At 41.6% G+C, this 18,542-nt stretch overlaps 1 protein-coding gene across 1 annotated transcript in view; it reads right to left on the minus strand.

The window, feature by feature from the left end:
* Window positions 1–316: 316 nt before the first annotated feature.
* Window positions 317–18,542, minus strand: part of jupa (junction plakoglobin a) — a 20,062-nt gene continuing 1,836 nt past the window's right edge. The window contains exons 2-16 of the mRNA XM_034861405.1: window positions 9,957–10,006; window positions 9,295–9,462; window positions 8,937–9,184; window positions 8,295–8,533; window positions 7,471–7,672; window positions 6,754–6,898; window positions 6,538–6,641; window positions 6,080–6,418; window positions 5,445–5,597; window positions 5,186–5,305; window positions 4,593–4,743; window positions 3,528–3,649; window positions 3,217–3,256; window positions 2,264–2,399; window positions 317–1,299 (exon numbers count right to left, since the gene is read on the minus strand). Of these exons, the coding sequence (XP_034717296.1) occupies window positions 2,266–2,399; window positions 3,217–3,256; window positions 3,528–3,649; window positions 4,593–4,743; window positions 5,186–5,305; window positions 5,445–5,597; window positions 6,080–6,418; window positions 6,538–6,641; window positions 6,754–6,898; window positions 7,471–7,672; window positions 8,295–8,533; window positions 8,937–9,184; window positions 9,295–9,462; window positions 9,957–9,969 (2,178 nt within the window). The 5' untranslated portion in view covers window positions 9,970–10,006 and the 3' untranslated portion in view covers window positions 317–1,299; window positions 2,264–2,265. The remainder of the gene's footprint in view (window positions 1,300–2,263; window positions 2,400–3,216; window positions 3,257–3,527; window positions 3,650–4,592; window positions 4,744–5,185; window positions 5,306–5,444; window positions 5,598–6,079; window positions 6,419–6,537; window positions 6,642–6,753; window positions 6,899–7,470; window positions 7,673–8,294; window positions 8,534–8,936; window positions 9,185–9,294; window positions 9,463–9,956; window positions 10,007–18,542) is intronic.

The following is an 18,542-nucleotide window of genomic DNA, read 5'->3' on the forward strand; positions in this document are numbered from 1 at the left end:
CCTTTTCCAGCTGCTTTAGACAGACCAGAATGGAACTAGACCGCATCCCACCATTGGGAGGTATGATGGTATGTTTTGTTTTATAAGTACTGTATGTCCTGCACCTAAATAAAAATATTAAATCACACAGCCATCCTTAACTTCTGTTTGGGAAAACACACCATGAAGACTTAACAGATTAAAACCTATGAATTGATAAATAATGTCATACCAACAACCAAACCAAAATGTGCATTTTCATCATGGGTGTAAGAATAACAGAGTTATTGCAGTGAACTGAAAAACGGATAAATCATTTCAAACATGGACACCATAATATGTTTAATATATCCTTTATTTTTATTAAACAAAATTTCAGTAAAAACTCTTAAGTAGAAAGTCAAATTTCCCTGTCAGTAGTTTGCTCCAGCTGTAGGGCCGTCCAACTATTTCACACGTGTTGACTAAATGAATCTGTTGAAAACATCTGTAAAACCACTGTACCCACGTTGTTGTTGTTGTTCTGCTAATCAATTATGGTTACATATGCTCTTTTTGTTTGAATTCAGTTCATAAAAAAAAAAAAGACATCTTTTTTTAATATTCTGGTAATGGAAGATAATGTGTGACCCTTTCCCAATCAATAACTTAGAAAAGATGAGAAACTATCCCTAAAACAAACCACCATCTTGTTCGTGTGGTTCTTGGCAGCCCTACACTGCTCTTTAATAGGTCTCTCCCCATCTTGTTTGATGACTGTTAACAGACTTTTAACTGTTGGGTCACAGCGGGAGAAAGTTGACAGTTTATAGTGTTAAAACTACAGCATAGACAGCAGTGTCTGTTACAAAGGCGTTAGGTAAGAAACAGAGCGGTGAGCAGGTGCACCGTGCACATTGAGCCAACTCTGGCAGTGTTTTCAACTATTATTCTTTCCCCCCCCCATTTTCTTAAAAAAAAAAAAAAAAAATAGAAAGAAAGAAGGAAGTTACACGATTATCGTCACAAAATAAAAATCTCTTTGGCATAGAATACCCACCCAAAAGCGTAAACACACACAGACACACTCACATGCGCACGCACACACTCTTAAAAAAGTTCTCTAACAGAAACCTACAAGCATCGTCATCATTATTATCAGCAAAAGTATACTATAAAACAAAGTTGAGCCCTGTTAAGATTATGAGTCCCGTACTCAGTGATAATTGCATATATTACATCAGGCTGAGAGCAGAGGGAGTAATCTCTACTGACGACTATATTCTCTTCTGTCCCATTACGTCCTATTTCAGCTCCTCCGATTCCCTTTCTCCCCCGGGTCTGTCAGAGGAAAAAGAAAAACCCACAGAGCTGATTTCACATAAACAACTTGCTTGTCAGGCACAGGTCTTGCACTGACAGGGGCTTTGAGAAGTTATTATGCTGTAGTAAACACTTTAAAAGGCCAATCTACTTTCTTACTCAAGCCTCTTACTATGAACAATGGGCTCCAGCACAAACAACATTTTCTGCAGTCTCTCACTTTTAGTTCACAGGAGAGATTTTAGCATGTTTTGTCCGACCTACTTTCACTGGTTTGAAGAGGGCAGGAAAAAAGGTGATGTGACATACTTCCCTACACCAATTAGGATAACACACATGAGTTTTGGCAGAAGAAGGATTTCAGATGTTGCCCGATTTCAGACAGAGTTGTCAGCTCGTTGCACTTGGTTTTCTTCAGTATGACATTGCCTAAACTTAACCTATCTGCCTGAATCTAACGCCATTTTAAGTTGACAACAATGCCAATGTACAGTTTTTTATTTTTATTTTATTTGTTTTGTACACTGATGCTAATATACAGTTTTTTTTTTTTTTACACTGATGCCCATATACTTTTTTATTTTATTTTTTATGGTGTGAAGTAAAAACAAACTGTGATACCGGGGGATATCGACACAGCTTGACAACGTCATTAGTCCCGGCCACTGATTGGCTAATCGTTATTCCCCCGGCAGCAGAACTCATTAGATCGATCATTTTTAACCAAGAAACCACTGTTTCATGTTTAATCTATTCTTTGTATTTTATCTTACAAATTCTTTTATAATGCACAATTGAATTATGTTATGATTCACGCTCCTTTGTCATACCTGTTGTGTACTTGAGTGTTAAACTCTTAATAAATAATAACAGATGTTCTTTTTGTTCCCCAACTGACTGGGTAATATAAATATATCTATCTATCTATCTATCTTAGACAACCGATCCTAATTGCCTGAGGTAACGTTTTGCATGAACTGACCTTTAATAATCATGGTATTGTTGTCTCTCGTAGGCCAAGCTGGCTGAGTAATCATCCTGCATCAGATTTCCGTCCATGCCGTCCATGGGCATGTCAGCTGGATACCCTCCGTAGCCTTGGAAACCAGCGTCCAGCTCTGCAAGAGATTACAACTTTTTTTTTTCTTTACTCGTTACACACTGGACCAACCGATTATTTGTTGTTTAGTGTCCTTTGCACTTAAGAGGGTTTAGTTACTGTTGTTCAGGACAGCAGAAACATTTTTTGGGCATTTTAGGCCTTTATTTTACAGGACAGTTTAAGACATGAAAGGGGAGAGAGAGATAGAGAGAGAGGGAGGGGATGACATGCAGCAAAGGGCCGAGGCTGGAGTCAAACCCAGGCCTTCTGCGTCAAGGAGTAAATGTCGGGGTATTTGGGCACCCACTCTACCAACTGAGCTATCTGGACACCCTCAATACATTGTTTTAGCTAGTTGAAATCATCCAACCATTTAGGCACACAATGATCAGAGGGAGAGGGAGAGAGAGAGAGAGCTGAGCGGACAGAAAGTACCAGCAGCTAGGTGAGCATTATAACATGTGTGTTACAAAGTGACGCATGTTAGTCACGGAAGTAAAGGGTGGACTACAACGGAGATGTTTGTGAACAATTGTTTTCTGTTGGAAATGGCAAGTCCCTTTGGGGTGGACGTTAGGCTTTTTAACTTTGTAAATCTATAACATGCACAACAAAGATATATCACAAAATAAAGGAAAGGCCAAGGCCCAAAAGCAAAATATGAGCACTTAAAATATCCCACAGAGTTTTTTTTGCTACCAAAAGATGATGTTAAATGTGATCTTTAGGCTGCAGCAGGGTGGTAGACTACAGCTTGTTAACACTCCCTGTGGTGGAGAGACCGGGTGCAGAGGAATGTGCTGCATGTGTACATTTCAGTCACAGTTACTCACCATCTGCATAGGGTCCATCCATGGGGGGACTGTTGTGTGCCTGCAGGGGTAACAAGAGGACAAAGGTCAAATAGAGTCAGCATCTTTTATATAGACAGCTTTTCAATAGTCCTTAAAAGTATTATTATATTATAGTGATATAATGAAGAACCAGTTTCTTGAAAACCAATGCACTTTACAACTGCTGTCAGCGTTGGATTAAGTTGCCAAGATGTAAGATGTAACCCAAGAGAGTTAAAAGGGAGTTTAAAAAATGGCTACTTTAATATTTATTAGTCCTATCATAGCAGTGGAGGGCGCCAGACACTCACCATCTCCCAGGAAATGGGGTCGTGTTTGAACAGAGAGTGTGTAAGCTCCACAGACACTCGCTTCTTGTATTCTGTGTTCTTATCCTCAGAGATACGGAAGAGGACAGCGGCAGCGTAAGTTGCTGAAGGGGACAAGAATCAGGACACATTCAGCAATGTACAAAAACTTACACTCCTTTCTATCATAATAAAAATAATAATGGGTTAGCGCTGGTGTATTGAAAGGAACACAAATCCAAGCCCACATTTTAGTCTGAAAAGCATCAGAGGTTAAAGTTTTAAAGATGAAGTAACAGCAAAAACACACCATTTAGTCTTTTTTATTTTATATAACTATCTGAGACATTCTGAATGTGGCGCATTCACAGAATCTGTTATAAAGCCTTAACATCATAATGTAGAGCGAATGTTTGTGTGTTGGTGAGCCTTGTCTAATTCAGCCATGGTACTTTCACATGTAACTGTAATATAACACATACTTTTGAGTAGCCTAGCCTGGTTATTTAGGCAAGGAATTTGCCAAACAACTTTTGCTAAAAATCCATTTTGAACATTTTTCCCCTCAATGTGACCAACAAATAGTGTGGCGAGGTAGAATAACCAAATGCTTACTCACTTTCTTGCCTAGAGTTAGATGAGAAGCTCGATACCACTCTCGTCTGTGACAGCAGTATCATACCAACTTCTCATCTAACTCTTGGCAAGAAACTAGATAAGTACTAAAACTAAAGATAAGTAAATAACTTCATTGAAATGGTACCTAAAGTGCGATTTAGGTATTTTTTAATGTGCCTACTACCCATAAAGGTAGTTCAGACTAACACTGCACCCTATTTAATGAACAGATTGTATTATTTTAATAAAATCAACTATATGTCATTGTGAAATGTATTGGAGTAAAAGTATACAGTCTCTCAAAATGGACATGATAATTTAGAATGAAGTACTTGGAAACTGCACTTACAGTAAGTACAGCACTTGGGTAAATTGACTTTTTTCCTTTCCACCTATGACTATGGCTACATTACGGTAAGCTAATTGCAGTGCATTATCTGGGTGTCCTACCAATGCCCTCGTTGTTGGAGTGCAGCAGGTCCATCAGCGGAGCCGACGCTCCCTCGCTGTCGATGATCTCAGCTGACGGTTTGTCCAGGGCCAGCTCACACAGGAGGCCCGCCGCCACGCGCTTCACGTTGTCCACCGGAGAATAGAGGAGCTGGAGAGGGAAGGAAGGAAAGGAGTGAAAAACAGAACAACCTAAAACCTAAAGGAAGTTGATCATCAGGATAAGGAAGTAGGGCTGGGCGATATGAAGAAAAATCATTTTGGGGAAGATTTTGTAGGGTGAACAATTGGTGCTTTCAAAAAAGATTTTTACAATTAGATTTAGATAAATAATCATCAACATTGTGGATATAATGACTAAGTGGGTAAAGGAAAATAAGAATAGCTATAACAGTCTAGTAAGTTTAGAAAATGACATAATTTTACAGCTATGCAAATGTGAAACCAGGAAAAGACAACACTAATGCCATATTAAGATATTCGGATATTCTAAATCTAAGAGGATATCTAGACTCATAGCACTATAGCCATATAACATCGATATGTTGCCCAGCCCTATAAGGAAGTGCGAGAGCTTCAATATCTTCTGTTACCTGAACAAACAGAGGAATGGTCTGCAGGTTGGTGATCTCCGCTCTGTTGATGGGATCTCTTGCCAGGATGTGCAGAGCTCCCGTGGAGCCCTCCACAATCTCCTCCATCCTTACTCCATCCTGAGGAGCAGGATGAAAAGAAGAAATGTTACTCAGGGATACAGAAATTAATTAATAATTACAACTAGTCATTTCCACAATCCCTTAAACCCACACGTAATTAGTGACTATGAGCATCCTAAACTAGCCCCATACGTACCTGGTATGTCTGCTGGGTGGATGAACCATGTTTCTGGGCGTCCTGGTGGGCTTTAAGTAGCAGGTTGACCAGACGGGGGATCGCTCCAGCGTCCCTCAGCGGGGCCTGGTTCTCTGGGCACAGGGCCAAGTTGCGGATCAGGCCAACCACAGCCTTCAGGCAGGGAAGACAGGAAGACATACGGTCATAATACTGTTCACCATTATTGGTCAGCAAGTTAAAAAAAAAGCTGACAACTTCAAGCTTCTTCCTTAGAAATGCGAAATAAAAAAAGATTAATTTTCCCTGCCTAAGGCCTTGTCTTGTAAAACATACTGTTCCTGCTGTCATGTCATTTCACGCTCTTTAAGGCTGATGGAGACTGGCCTTCTGCCGGAACTGCCATCCCCTCTGTTGTCCATCTGTCTCACCATTTTCTACCGGTCTCTCTCTTTCAAGCCCCTATCTCCTCAATGTGTATGTTCAACAGTGCTTAAGTTATGTTCCCTCAAACCACCTGCTTTCAGTAGCCCCTGCTTCCCACCATCTTTTGCAATGGAAATTATGTTCAAATGTAATTCCAAAGACCGTAGTTGCATATCACTCTTTAGCATAGGGGGACACTCTGCATGAGACACTCCCTTGCTTCTCTTTACCTTGATGACGGGCCAGTAGTAGGGTTGGTTGAGCAGCTTGCTGATGGCAGGGATGCCGTAGAATCTCCTCACTGCATTCTGCGCTACCTCAGCCTGTTGGTGGCGGGATGTCAGGTGGCGCAGAGCGCAAACGGCAGGTTCAGTCACATCCTCCTTCTCACCGGCACGCAAGATGGCGTGGATGAGCGCCTCTACACCGTTGCCCTGGGTGACCAGAGATTTATTGTGGGCATTGTTGCATGTGAGGTTTGACAGGATGCCTGTGGCGCAAGTGAGCATGTTCAGGTCGTCTGAACTGAGTAGGCTCACCAGCACCTGCAGAAGGTTTTCCATGCCCTCCTGAAACAGGAAGAGATGATATTTCAGAAAGTTTCCCAAATGCCAAATTATGGAAAAGAACCAACTCAGATTTTCAAGAGTAGAAGAAAAAAAAGGTTAAAGTGAATGTGGACACAGACCTGCTTGGTGGCAGCATCAGAGAGGTTCCTGAGCGTCCACAGACAGTTCTGCATCAGACGCTGGGTGGAGCCTGTGAGGTGTTTACCCAGAGCCTGCATCCCACCTGCAGGGAACAGAGAAGTTAAATCACTCAGTCGTTAATCTAGCCGTCATGTAGCGCTGAGGTTGACAAGTAGTAAATAGTAACATCGTGTTTTAAGGTAACCAAAACATACCAGCTTCTACAATGGCGGGTTTGTTGCTGGGGCACACAGAAAGGACTTTGAGCACACGGCTTGTGGTCCACAGCAGCTTCTCATAGCTGTAGTTTCTCATGATGTGTACGAGGCCTTCAGGACCCCCATTGGAAAGAATGATCAGCTGTGAGAGAGAGGGACTGTGTGATTATACAAAGTGCAGATGGGTTGAAAATAACTTTATTTACAATAGTGCCATTATGTATTTTCCCTTTCCTTTTCTTTGTTATACATCTTTTTTGTGCATGTTATAGGTTTATAATGTGAAAAAGCCCAATGTCCACCCCAAAGGCAGTTACTATCTCCAACAGAAAACACTGTTCACAAACTGCTCCAAACGGATCTACTCCATGGTATTTTTTTGAAAATTAAGCTAAGTAAACCTATTCTGGTGTAACCTCTAAATACAATTATGAACTTAAAAATTAACGTTTATAACTTGATTTATCAAAACTTAAGATCCTTTTTGTAAAAGAAAGCCTTACGGTTTACAACGAAGAAGTCTAAAAAAAAGCTGCGACCTGCCCAGGCAGATAGATCCCATCTAATCTTCACTCATATTACTACTCAACGAATAAGCACACCCATACCCTGGCTATGTCAGCACATGAACAACTCCGTTCACATGCCACACCCACACCTAAACACACGCACAACAACTTCAACAGTCTCAAATTACAATACAATCACACACACCTTGCTCTCCTGGTTGCCATAAGACAGCAGCTGCAGACAGTCTGTGGTGATGGCCAGGAACTTGGGATTGCTCTTCTTCAGCAGGGGAACCATCTTTTGAAGGCCATCAGCCAGACGAACAGCCATCTTGGCTCCTTCCTGGTGCAGCAGTAGGTTGTGGAGCGTCGTGATGGCGTAGAAGAGCACAGACTCCATGGGAGAGCTGTGGGAGAGAGACACAGGTGGGTAAAGTGTGTATCAGCAACAAATGGCATGCCAATTGCCATACATTTAATGTCCTCACTGTTAAATAAAATATCAATTAAAATGTACAGAGTGTTTGGAAGTATTTTTTGTTTACTTTTTCGTTAGACCTACTGTCTTCCACCTGCCTAATGTACTTCTACTTAAGTCTGCAATCTCCTACAATGAGTCTTTTGAGGATAATGCTGGTGGAGAAATGTTTTTTTATACTTTTGTACTTTTTTTTCTGTTCCATCTACTAAACGTCAGTACAAACTGGTGAGTCAAAGGCTCTTGTTTTCTTCTTCAACGGAACTGAATTGTAGTTACACTGTAAAATACCTAGACACACGGTCTGTGTTCACCATATTTCAAAAAGGACTAGATGAATAATCCCACTAAACAGCAAGATGGGTCTGGACATGCTATAAACGTAGCCAAAAGGTCTTTTCTAAAAGTGTTTTACGATGGATTTCCTCTTTCATACCTACACTATGAGAAAGAGTACATTTTCCAAACTTATACAGACAACAATGAGGATCAAAGTTATAAGTGACTGGAGACAAATAACTTCTCCTCTCTTTCTTTTTATCCGGAAATACCTGAGCATGCGGACCAAAGCAGGGATGCCTCCACACTTGAAGATGGAGAGCAGGCCCTCCCGCTGATGGGACAGATTGTGGAGGATGCTGGCTGTCGCCCGCGCCGTCTCCATGTCGCTTGTATTCTGCATCACCCGCACCACTGCCGCCACCATCTGAGGCGACTGCATCATTGCACGCCGCGATGCTTCTTTGCGTGTAAGCTGGTTGACAATCTGTGCTGCCTTGCTGACCACCACCTGATGAGAAATAATGAGGGGGGGGAAGAAGAGTTCAATTTTATGTGCACATGAAAGTGACTGCCTGGTTTCAGTGCTTCTTCTATAACCGAGGGTGGTATTCAAGATGTTCAAGATCTACATTAAGGCTTCAAATTACCTTCCAATTTGTCTGACCAAATAATTTTTTTTCAATGACAATAAACAAAAAAAGGAAAGCAGCAAATTTGAGAAACTGGAAGCAGGAAGTGGCATGTTTCTTGATAAGATTAAATAATCAAAATGAAAGGAATACTTCAATATGCATATTTCCCAAATTCGGGAACTGTTCATAATGCATTTATCTCAATATAATTATCTAATAAGAGCCCTTACTAATGTATCCCATTACAGCAAACCATGAACAAAATACTGCGATCATCACCTGGTCTTCATCGTTGAGCAGTTTGGTGAGCTCAGGCACGGCGCGTGTGGCCAGCTCGGCGTCGTCCTGGTAGTTGATCAAATGGATTATTGCTGTCTTGAGCATTTGGGAGGGCTCGGCCAGCTGCTGGACGTTGGTCATCTGGGAAGGGTCTATCTGAGTCGAAATGATGGTGGTGTTTCTCTCCAGCGTCTCTGGGAACATCGCAGCACGCAGCCGCTCTGCTCTGGTGTGGGGGGCGTCCACATCTATCAAGGAAGTGAGATGATGACAATGATACCTCACAGCCCACATGTAATTAAAGAAATGTCTATAATCTATAGATATCGTCTGGTTTGACCCTTGCTTGTTGCCATACCAAGATGTTCGGATGTTATCGTGGTCGTCGTGGTGTAGTGCTTGGAGGTGGTGTAGTCGGCGTCTTCGTCTCTGACTGTGGTGGCTCCAGACTGGATGCCCGAGTCCACGCTGTACATCGTCTGCTGCCACTCTGCCACCTTCGCCATGCCGCTGTCGGCCTTGCCCACTGCCAAGCACAAAGAGAGGAATTGTGGGACGTCAGAGATGTTGGATAAAAGTCATGTATTAACTATTTGGTGAACATGGAGAAATGTTGAGAAAACAAAACAAAAAAACTCCAGTGGGCCAGAGTTTTACTTCTGCGTCAGATAAAGCTACCCTTTCACAGAAGTCACCTTCAGTTGTCAGATTATTTATTAAAGGAAGTGACCTAACTGTAAATACATGAAAACAATGGTTGGAAGTAGAAAAGGTCATGATCAAAGAAACTGTCTCCTTTAAACATACTGTGGAATGACGCATAAAAACAAGGATTAAAAAAACAAAACGAGGAATAAAAACAAAAGTTAGAAACAAACTAAAAAAAAGCTAAAAATTGAATTGACGAAAATATCTCTTTTTAAAAGAGTTTGCAGAAATGTAGGAAGAAAAAATTAAATACGACTGTAAAATACATAAAAAGGTTTTAAAACTAGAGCTGAATTGTGAACGTTTACTTACTTTGCATTGCCATCCTTGCCTCCCGTTATCAAAACAACGATGGAGCAAACCTTAAAAAACACAAAGAAAGCCAAAGTCAAGTATGATGATGATAATACTCTTCACTGTGCGCCTAGCTCTCTCCATAAATTAATTTATATTCCAAGGAGTGACTGTCTTTCAGTTTGTGTATGCAACCGGAGTATGACAGTTCACAAGATGACCCCCTACCACCCCTCCCAGACCTGCACCCTGACCTGAAAATGACAACACAGAGCAAAAGCAGAGGCTCATGGGAAAGGGAGGGCAAACAGGGCAGAGAGACAGCTGTAAGTCAGGAATGCTAGCCGGCCCAAATGACCTTTCCCCCCGGGCCTCCGCCCATACAGTCATGGGAGAAGCCTGCTGCTGATGCATGGCAATGCATGGCAATCAGGAACCTGCTCGTCAGGTTTAGACTCCACTGGGGGAAAGTGAGTGAGAGTGTGTGCGTATAGACAGTGAGCATACTCTTTGTCATACACACTACACTTCTTTATAAAAAAAATAAAATAAATAAAACTGTAAATTTGACTTTTACTCTTTTGTCTTGTTTTGAATACTACGATCTATAAGACTTATTTGCCTTCTGGCTCTCATTGAATAAGTTTCTACTAAGGAGACATCCTGAGGCATCTTGGGCAGTTTTAGTGGAACAGTGCTTTAGATCGCGTAACTGTCATTCTACTTGTTGGTGCAAGTTTGTTCTACACCTCCTACTTCTAATAAAAATACTTGCTACATCTACTCAGGTATTAAGTCCACACAGACATCACACACTGTATCTCCTAGTAAAATAAACATTGTTACACTGGGCTAACATGTTTATATTCCTTACCATTTAACATAGGAGCATCTGAGTAAAAATGACTTTTTGAAAGAGTTTATGAAGATAACGCAAAGGCATACTTCCTGTCAGAAAATGAATTTGCGAGTATGTATCAAACATTAAAAAAAAAAAAGTTTATATATTATATATATATAAAAATGCGATGGCAGGGTCTTATTTGCACACAATATATTATATCTCATATTCTATTTTGCAACCTTTAAATGTAGACTCTCTTTCCAGACTTCCTTGCTATGAGCACCAAAAATAACCTCTCACCATCACATCATGCATGAGTGTTTTCAATCTCTGTGTTTTTGCAGCCTGAATGTCACTGACCACAGAAACCCTCTTCATCACAGAAAAATCTGCATTCATAATAGCTGCCTGCCATCGCATGCGACATATGAGCGATAGTACAATGCAGTCACTGTGCTGGGTACATGTGTTTTCAGACTTTTGAGTGTTACTGACAGGATTCTTTGCAGAGCACATTGCAGGGGTGCATTGTGCGTACATGTTAAGAATGTGGCTGCTGATTTCTGCAGGCAGTGCAGATGCACTGAAGGTACCGGGCAGCTATACATATGGCAAAGTCAACAAACAAAGGCTTAAAACTACCAAAAAGGGAAAATATTGCCATGACAGTTGGGTAAAGCTTACAACATGATTCCACGCAATAAGCATATACTCTAATGTTCCGTCTTAACTACTAATGAAACCAGTCTGGGCCAAAAGCCACAATGTCAAACTGCTGTGTGTGCACAAAATGAACTATAAACCCCTAGATCATCACCTTTACCTTTGCTTATATTTAACTAGCACAACTTAACAATGCACAAGCACAAGTGATTATTCTGTTATCGAAGTTGATCAAAGGGTTTGGAGGAAAGGAATTTGTACAAAGCTGAACTGCTTTCCCTCTCTTACACTGGAGCCCTTCATGATGTAAAGCACCACGCCCTCATTTTTTTTTCACCCTCCAGCTTTGCATAAGGATGTGTCGTGTTATGTTTCAGTCCTTTGGGTGACCCAGCCCACTTTTACTGCCCCAGGCACATTTGTGTAGTGGTGTGTGTATCATTGTAGATTCTGCAGGGGCTCCCCCCCCCCCCCTTCTTCCCGCAAACTAAAACAGAAAACACTAACAATAGTGTGTACATACTGCATGTTTCTCATTAGTTTGTGTTTGTCCTCTTGTTTTCCTCTCACTGTGGCACTTTAACGGGCTAGTAACTCACATGCAAGTCCCCACATGTTTTTTTGGGCCTGCATTGTTAATTACTGTTCATATGCATGTGCTCAAATTGCTTTCTCCTGAACCTGATGTTCTTGCTTGGCCCCAACATGTCCCTCTATCACACTCTCTGCCTTCACAGGGAGCAGCAGCTCAGCGAGGTTTCAGCTGTAGTCTGGCATGAGATCCTTCAGGACCTGGCCCCAAAAGACCGTCTGTGCTTGTAGCTACACGCTGCACTGACTCATGAGACAGAAACTATGCTTGCAATTAGTATGTATTCTAGCTAAAGGTGTGGCTTGTCAGTCAAGATGGTAAGCGACTACTGACTGTCTAGGCATAATACGGCTATTAATCAGACAGACCCAAGATTTAAGTACAGCGTAATGCAAAGGCTTTAAAAAAAATAAAATACATTTTATTTAAAACCATTGTAATGATCCACTGCTGAAAGCACAGACACGGCTGATATAAAACAAAGCCCATGATTTCTTGTTTCAAGGAGAAATACAGCTTATACCATGTCCACACAGAACGTTCCTGTTCTCTGTAAATCAGGGACAGTGTTTGTGTAGTCTGTGTTTTCCTGGGCGAGGCAGTGGGTTCAGCCAACTGTTGCAATGCTGCAACACGCCCAGCGTATCGCCTAGGTAACCGAAACTCTGCTCACGCACTTTACTGTGGGAGTTTTTATCTGCTGACCCATCTCATGTCTGAAGCTATGCTTGCATAGTTGCTGATAAGTGCTGTTCCCTCTTGGGTTTTCTCATACAGTAATTATTTTTTGCCTTGTCCGCAATGCCCATGCCTTTGGTTACTGTACAAGCTAAGCAAATCTTAGAAAATCATTAAATATTTTGACTAAAAATGATGTACAGCAAAATAAAAATTAAAGCTGAGATAACTACATTTAAATGAAATTTGTATATTATGGTGATAGCATAAAATAGTAGTATTTGTTTCTGTTGTTTGTGTTTTGTACTGGAGGCTGGACTTTGCGCTCTTCCAGTTAATGAGTGATTCATCCTTTAACTCTTACTGTACTTTGCTCCACCATCTATAGACCCACACAAATGTGCAGGAAAATGAAGCCACTCTTTTTTAACGCTACATCTCACACCCATCACTTCCCACTATCCTGTTAAGAAACAAACAATCTGTGGATGACTTTAGGGGGCTTCTTCCTAAAAACAAACCCAACACAGTAAAAAAACAGGAATGTGTATCAGTGCAAGCTGCTCGTGAACGAGTTGCAAAATAACAGCAGAGATGGATCCTGTTTAGAGCCCAATGGTGAAACGCTGGTGTGAAATTCCACAGTAACATAGTTTATTCAATCCGTCTTGTGTCCCCTTCTAAAATGTTGTGCTGTAAAGTGTGCACTTTTTTACTCTTCTAACACTGAAACTCTTTTTTACTTTTCACTGACTCACTCATACTTTGCTGAATCTAACTTATAGGGCTGCTGTGACAAGTGATGAGTAACTCTGTTCTCAATTATGAGAACAGGTTCACACTATGCTGCCCCCCCATCCCCCCTCCTACAGGCATGTCAGACAGGGAGTGTCTCCCCAGCAGCTCTCAACAAGGGTGTGGCGGCAGAGTGTGTGGGTCTATGAGTGAACTGGGTGAGGCTGAATACACCTAATTGCTAGAAGGGCTAAACTGTAGATTGCGACACTTCTGTTCTCTCTCTGTAAATCTTCCCAATAATTCATAAGTTATGCAGATATAAACACAGGATCAAACTGAATCCCCCCCCCCCCGCATTCCAGATTTTGACTTTACTGGCCTAAGCTCCTCTTTTTTCTTTTTTTAATCACAGCAGGAATGAATTGAGGTCAGGGAAGAGGCCCAGGGGGCTGGAGATGTACTCTGGTCGTATTCCAGAGTGGCTCCTAACATACGTTACAGAGTTTGCAGTGATTGGTTATTTAGCCTCATGCCTGCTTGGCAGGCAGGGGTGTAAATAACATGTCACCAGGCTTTTGCAGTGCGCTCTGCTGGGCTTTTACATGTCTGCTTAAGAAGAGGAAGCTTGAACAATTAGCGTAAGTCTAAAGGACTAACTTGACATTTTGGGAAATACTATTCGCTTTCTTGCCAAGAGTAAAATGCCAAGATTGATACCACTCTAGAGTTAGGTGGTATCTAAATGTTGATACCATCAAACCTCCTACCTATTTTACAGTGGTATATGGTATTATTGTGACCTTTGTCAATCTCAAATAAAAACAAGTTCAGCAACTGCATGGCCTATTTCTCGCTTAAAATGTTTTCAGAAACAAGTTTTGGTAAACTTTTTTTGTAAAATATGAGATTGTATTCCGAACGAGCCGCCATGACGGTCTGGCTTTGAAATTCCGAAGAAGTCAGACCCACGTGACGCATTTGTCCAATCAGCTTCTGGTTTTAATTTTTTATGTGATAATACAGATTATCGCAGACTGCTGTTATGGGGATGTATTACATCTCGCGCAGAACGTACGTTCAATTCGGCGTCGCTTCGGTGTGTTCCGAGTCACTTTTTTGATCGATTAGGGGAGACGGTCAGTCCAACTGCCTTTTCTGCCGAAGGTCGACCGTCAGGTTGGTGTGTCAGAGCCTTAAAGTGTACTTGTTGTATGAAAACCAAAGAGTAAAAATGACAAGAAAAAGTCCTAAACCAATATGTAAATGTGCTGTATTTATATAGCGCTTTTCTAGTCTTAACGACTACTCAAAGCGGTTTTACATCTACAGGAGACATTCACCATTCACACACATTCATACACTGTGGCCGAGGCTGCCGTACAAGGTGCCACCTGCTCATCAGATAAACACTCACACACATTCACACTCCGATGCGCAGCAATAAGCCCTTGTACAATTACAACCTGTAGTTTTTACAATAAACTAAACTAACTCCTTCTCTTGACAGTAGGTTCATATTTATTGTACAGACACAGGCGGTATCAATCTTCCCATCTACCTCTCAGCAAGAAAAATGGCAATCTATTCCTTTAACTCACTTCTCAAAAATAAAAAAACTATTTTTTATTTCTAATTGCAAAATCGCAAGATTTTACAAGGGGACACAAACAGATTGAACAAACTATGTTACTGTGGAATGTCACACTAGCGTTTCACCATCGGGCTCTAACAAGTATCCATCTCTGTTATTCTTTTGGAATTTGTCCACTGGCAGCTAGCACTGATACACATTCCTTTTTTTACTGTGTTGGGTTTGTTTTTAGGAAGAAGCCCCCTAAAGTCATCCAGATTGTTGCTTAACAAGATAGTGGAAAGTGATGGGTGTGAGACGTGGAGTAAATTAACATCCGTAATGTTCTGACAACCATTAGACTGGTTGTCAGAACATCACGGTTTTGTCATAGAAACATAACCCTATCTGGTGGACTGTTATTTCCAACAGGTTTGTTCATTGTCATGTTTAGGCTGACATGCAAAAAACAGATTATGTTACTAGACATCTGTAAAGCTTCTTGCACCATCTGCACTGATCTTCCAATTTACATACAGGCTGCTGTCACATGCACACAGACTTTCACATATGTCCCTTGACATGCAACCTACACTCTTTTTACTATAAAGGGTTTCTGAGATGACTTTAACCCACCACCCTGCATTCACACAGGCCAATCCTCCTGACACAGTAAATGGCCAGCGCAGCCAGCTGAGCCTCCAGAGTAGACAGGCTTCCTCGTCCCCAAACCAAACATCCCGTATCCCCCACTCAACCAACAATAGCTGTTATGGCACTGTAATGGAAGCAGCAGGGGCTAACTGGATAGTTATTGGTTATATAAATCAATAAGAAAGGATGTGAAGCAGTGCACAGCTAATGGATTTATTGTGGTGGGTGACAGGAAGTGGTGATCAACATTATTTGACCCATCAACCGCTGGGCTGTCTAGTCAGAGAGGGGAGGTATATTAGGAGAAGCTGTACTTTCACAACTGTTACTAGACCCAAACCTATTGTGACAAACTACTGTAAGCCGTGTCACGTCATGCGCCATGTTCAGCACGAATGCGGCTCCGAGTCCACATTTTGAGCGGGAGCATCTGTCAATTGACTGTAACAGGCAGTTGATAAAATCCAGAGCACAGCAACGCCAGCATGCCAAGAGCCCGCAGAGAAAGAACAGACAATGAGATACTGCTGGTGTGCAATTTTGCCCATATCAGGAGAACAATAAAGACATCATAAAGATATGGAAATCAAATGGCTGGATTTCACTTCAAAAATATAAATATATCCAGAACATTTGAAGCTGTAACTTGACGAAAGTGCATTAAAAAAAGGCGGCGATTGTCTTCGGACCAACTGTAAGCAGGATGTGCCTGTCTGTATCTGTGTTCTTTGACGTCATGAAGGAAGAGGATGAACTAAAAGTCTCTGATACAGCACAGAGAGCCTCTGTGTTACTTTTTGTTCGGGTAGAGAGGAAAAGAGAAGCAACATTGTCCCATTGACTGCCGTCACAGTGAAAAGGAAACTCTGGGTCTCAAGTGTCCCCACTGGATGCAACCAAAAAAGGCTTAAGCACATCAAGATGGCTCCGAGTGTTCACTGGCCAAGTTTGGTAGCCAACAACACTGCCACCAAAGCCCTGTTTAAAGGCCTGACTGGGGAGGTTTTTTTTCCTCTTGAAGTGCCACTGCTCCGCATCGGTGTATGGCTGAGCACTGAGGCGATGTGACAGATGATTAATTTTTCAGGGAGATTAGAGGCATGAGGGAGCGGGAGGCGGGAGCTTTGGAGAGCTGGGCAAAGTCTCAAGAAAAGAAACATAAAATACAAATATTTCAAGAGTGAAAGCTAGCATTATAAAAAAGTGAGTGAATTATGTTGACAATAGCCATGTGTATTTCATAAACTGCTATGGACTTAAAAAAAATGTCCAAAATGTGTGTATTTTTATTTAGAGGAACAAAGAAGAATTAAAAAAGGAAGAGTGACAGCCTTGATTTTCTAAAACACCCATGCATTTTTCAGTTTATCCAGTGTTTTGTAAAGTATGCACAGGCCTCAGGGTTGCACAACTTCCTGAACCCAAGAGAGCATGACATCCTTCTAAAGCGGTGAAACAAAGAACACAATCAAAAACTGAGTTGATTTTCGCTCAACAGTGACGATATGCACAAATAACTCCCGTGGAAGATGTTGATGTTCCTCATATGGTGCACATTAAACAAGTCAAACTTCCCTGGTGATAAGCTTTCTGTTTCAACCACACCCTTGCTGTCCTCACTTTCCTTAATCTCTCACAGAAGTGTAATTAAGGGACAGGGAGGAGGAGAAAAACAGACACCGCAGGACTCATCAGAGTCACTATGCTGACAAATACAACTCAGCCAAATCATTCAACTGTGAAAACTTTGTCTTTTGAGTCATTGCTGGAATCAAGTTCCCTCCCTGCTTTGATACACTGTCAGTAAGGGAAAAAAATGATCAAAAAGGTAAATGTATTCATGAAGAAAACACAGCAGCTATATCCAGCATGCTGTTAGACTGACTCATGGGTGTTATGGACAGATCATTGATAAAGAGTTGACTTGAAACCTTGTAGACGTTCATATAGCTTTTAAATGTGAGAGATGGAAGAAACAGCCATTAGGCCTTTGACATTTTAAGTAAGGGACATTTTCTCATCCTTGTTTTATCCAACCAAGAGAACTGTTGAAGGTAAATAGTTCATTTCAGTGACTGTTGTGGGCATGGTACAGCTGGGCACTGCCAGCTTTACTTGCTCAGCATTATACCACTGGGCTCCGCTAGACGTTTGGGATTATTGGATTTTAGCAGCGACAGCAGAACTCTTTTACATGAATGGATGTTTTCAGATGATCTTGCCAATTATTGAATTACTGTATAGAGAAACAAAATGACTCAGCTCGATATAGAAATCTAGATATTAGTTGAACCTGCCTGGTTGATCTTTTTAGCCTACATTCTTTGGTCATAAATAATAATAATAATAATAATAATATTATTGTAGCACTGGGTGTCTGGGCAACTGCAGGGTTTGGCGACAGCATTGTCTGATGATTTCCGCTAAAGCCTGTGGAAGTTAACCCAAGGGAGATTGTGATGCCGTCATACCAATTCCCCTTTGACTCCAACTATAAAGACCCCTATCATAGCTGATGGGAAACGTTACCTCTCTGCGTCCCCTTCTCCATGGGAACAGTTAAACACAGGGGCAGGGTGCTATTCAAACACACAGCAGGTCACACGACGTGTGCGTTGAGTGGCTGTAACTGAGCCCCTGGAAAGTACTCAGTCAGGCATCACTGGACAGACACAGGGGTGAGGTAATAAGACAGCAAATCCACAGAAAAGGAAATCCTTCATGGTAAACAAAGAGGTTAGGATATATATGTCATACAGTAATCCCCTCTGCAAAGTGTAGACCTATTTTTTATACACTGAAGGATCTCCTGTCCTCTTGCTCTGCTAATGTAGGACAGTATCAGGGAATTAAGCAGGAGGGGGG

Source organism: Etheostoma cragini, chromosome 2 (genome assembly GCF_013103735.1).
Source record: "Etheostoma cragini isolate CJK2018 chromosome 2, CSU_Ecrag_1.0, whole genome shotgun sequence".
Taxonomy (NCBI): Eukaryota; Metazoa; Chordata; class Actinopteri; order Perciformes; family Percidae; genus Etheostoma; species Etheostoma cragini.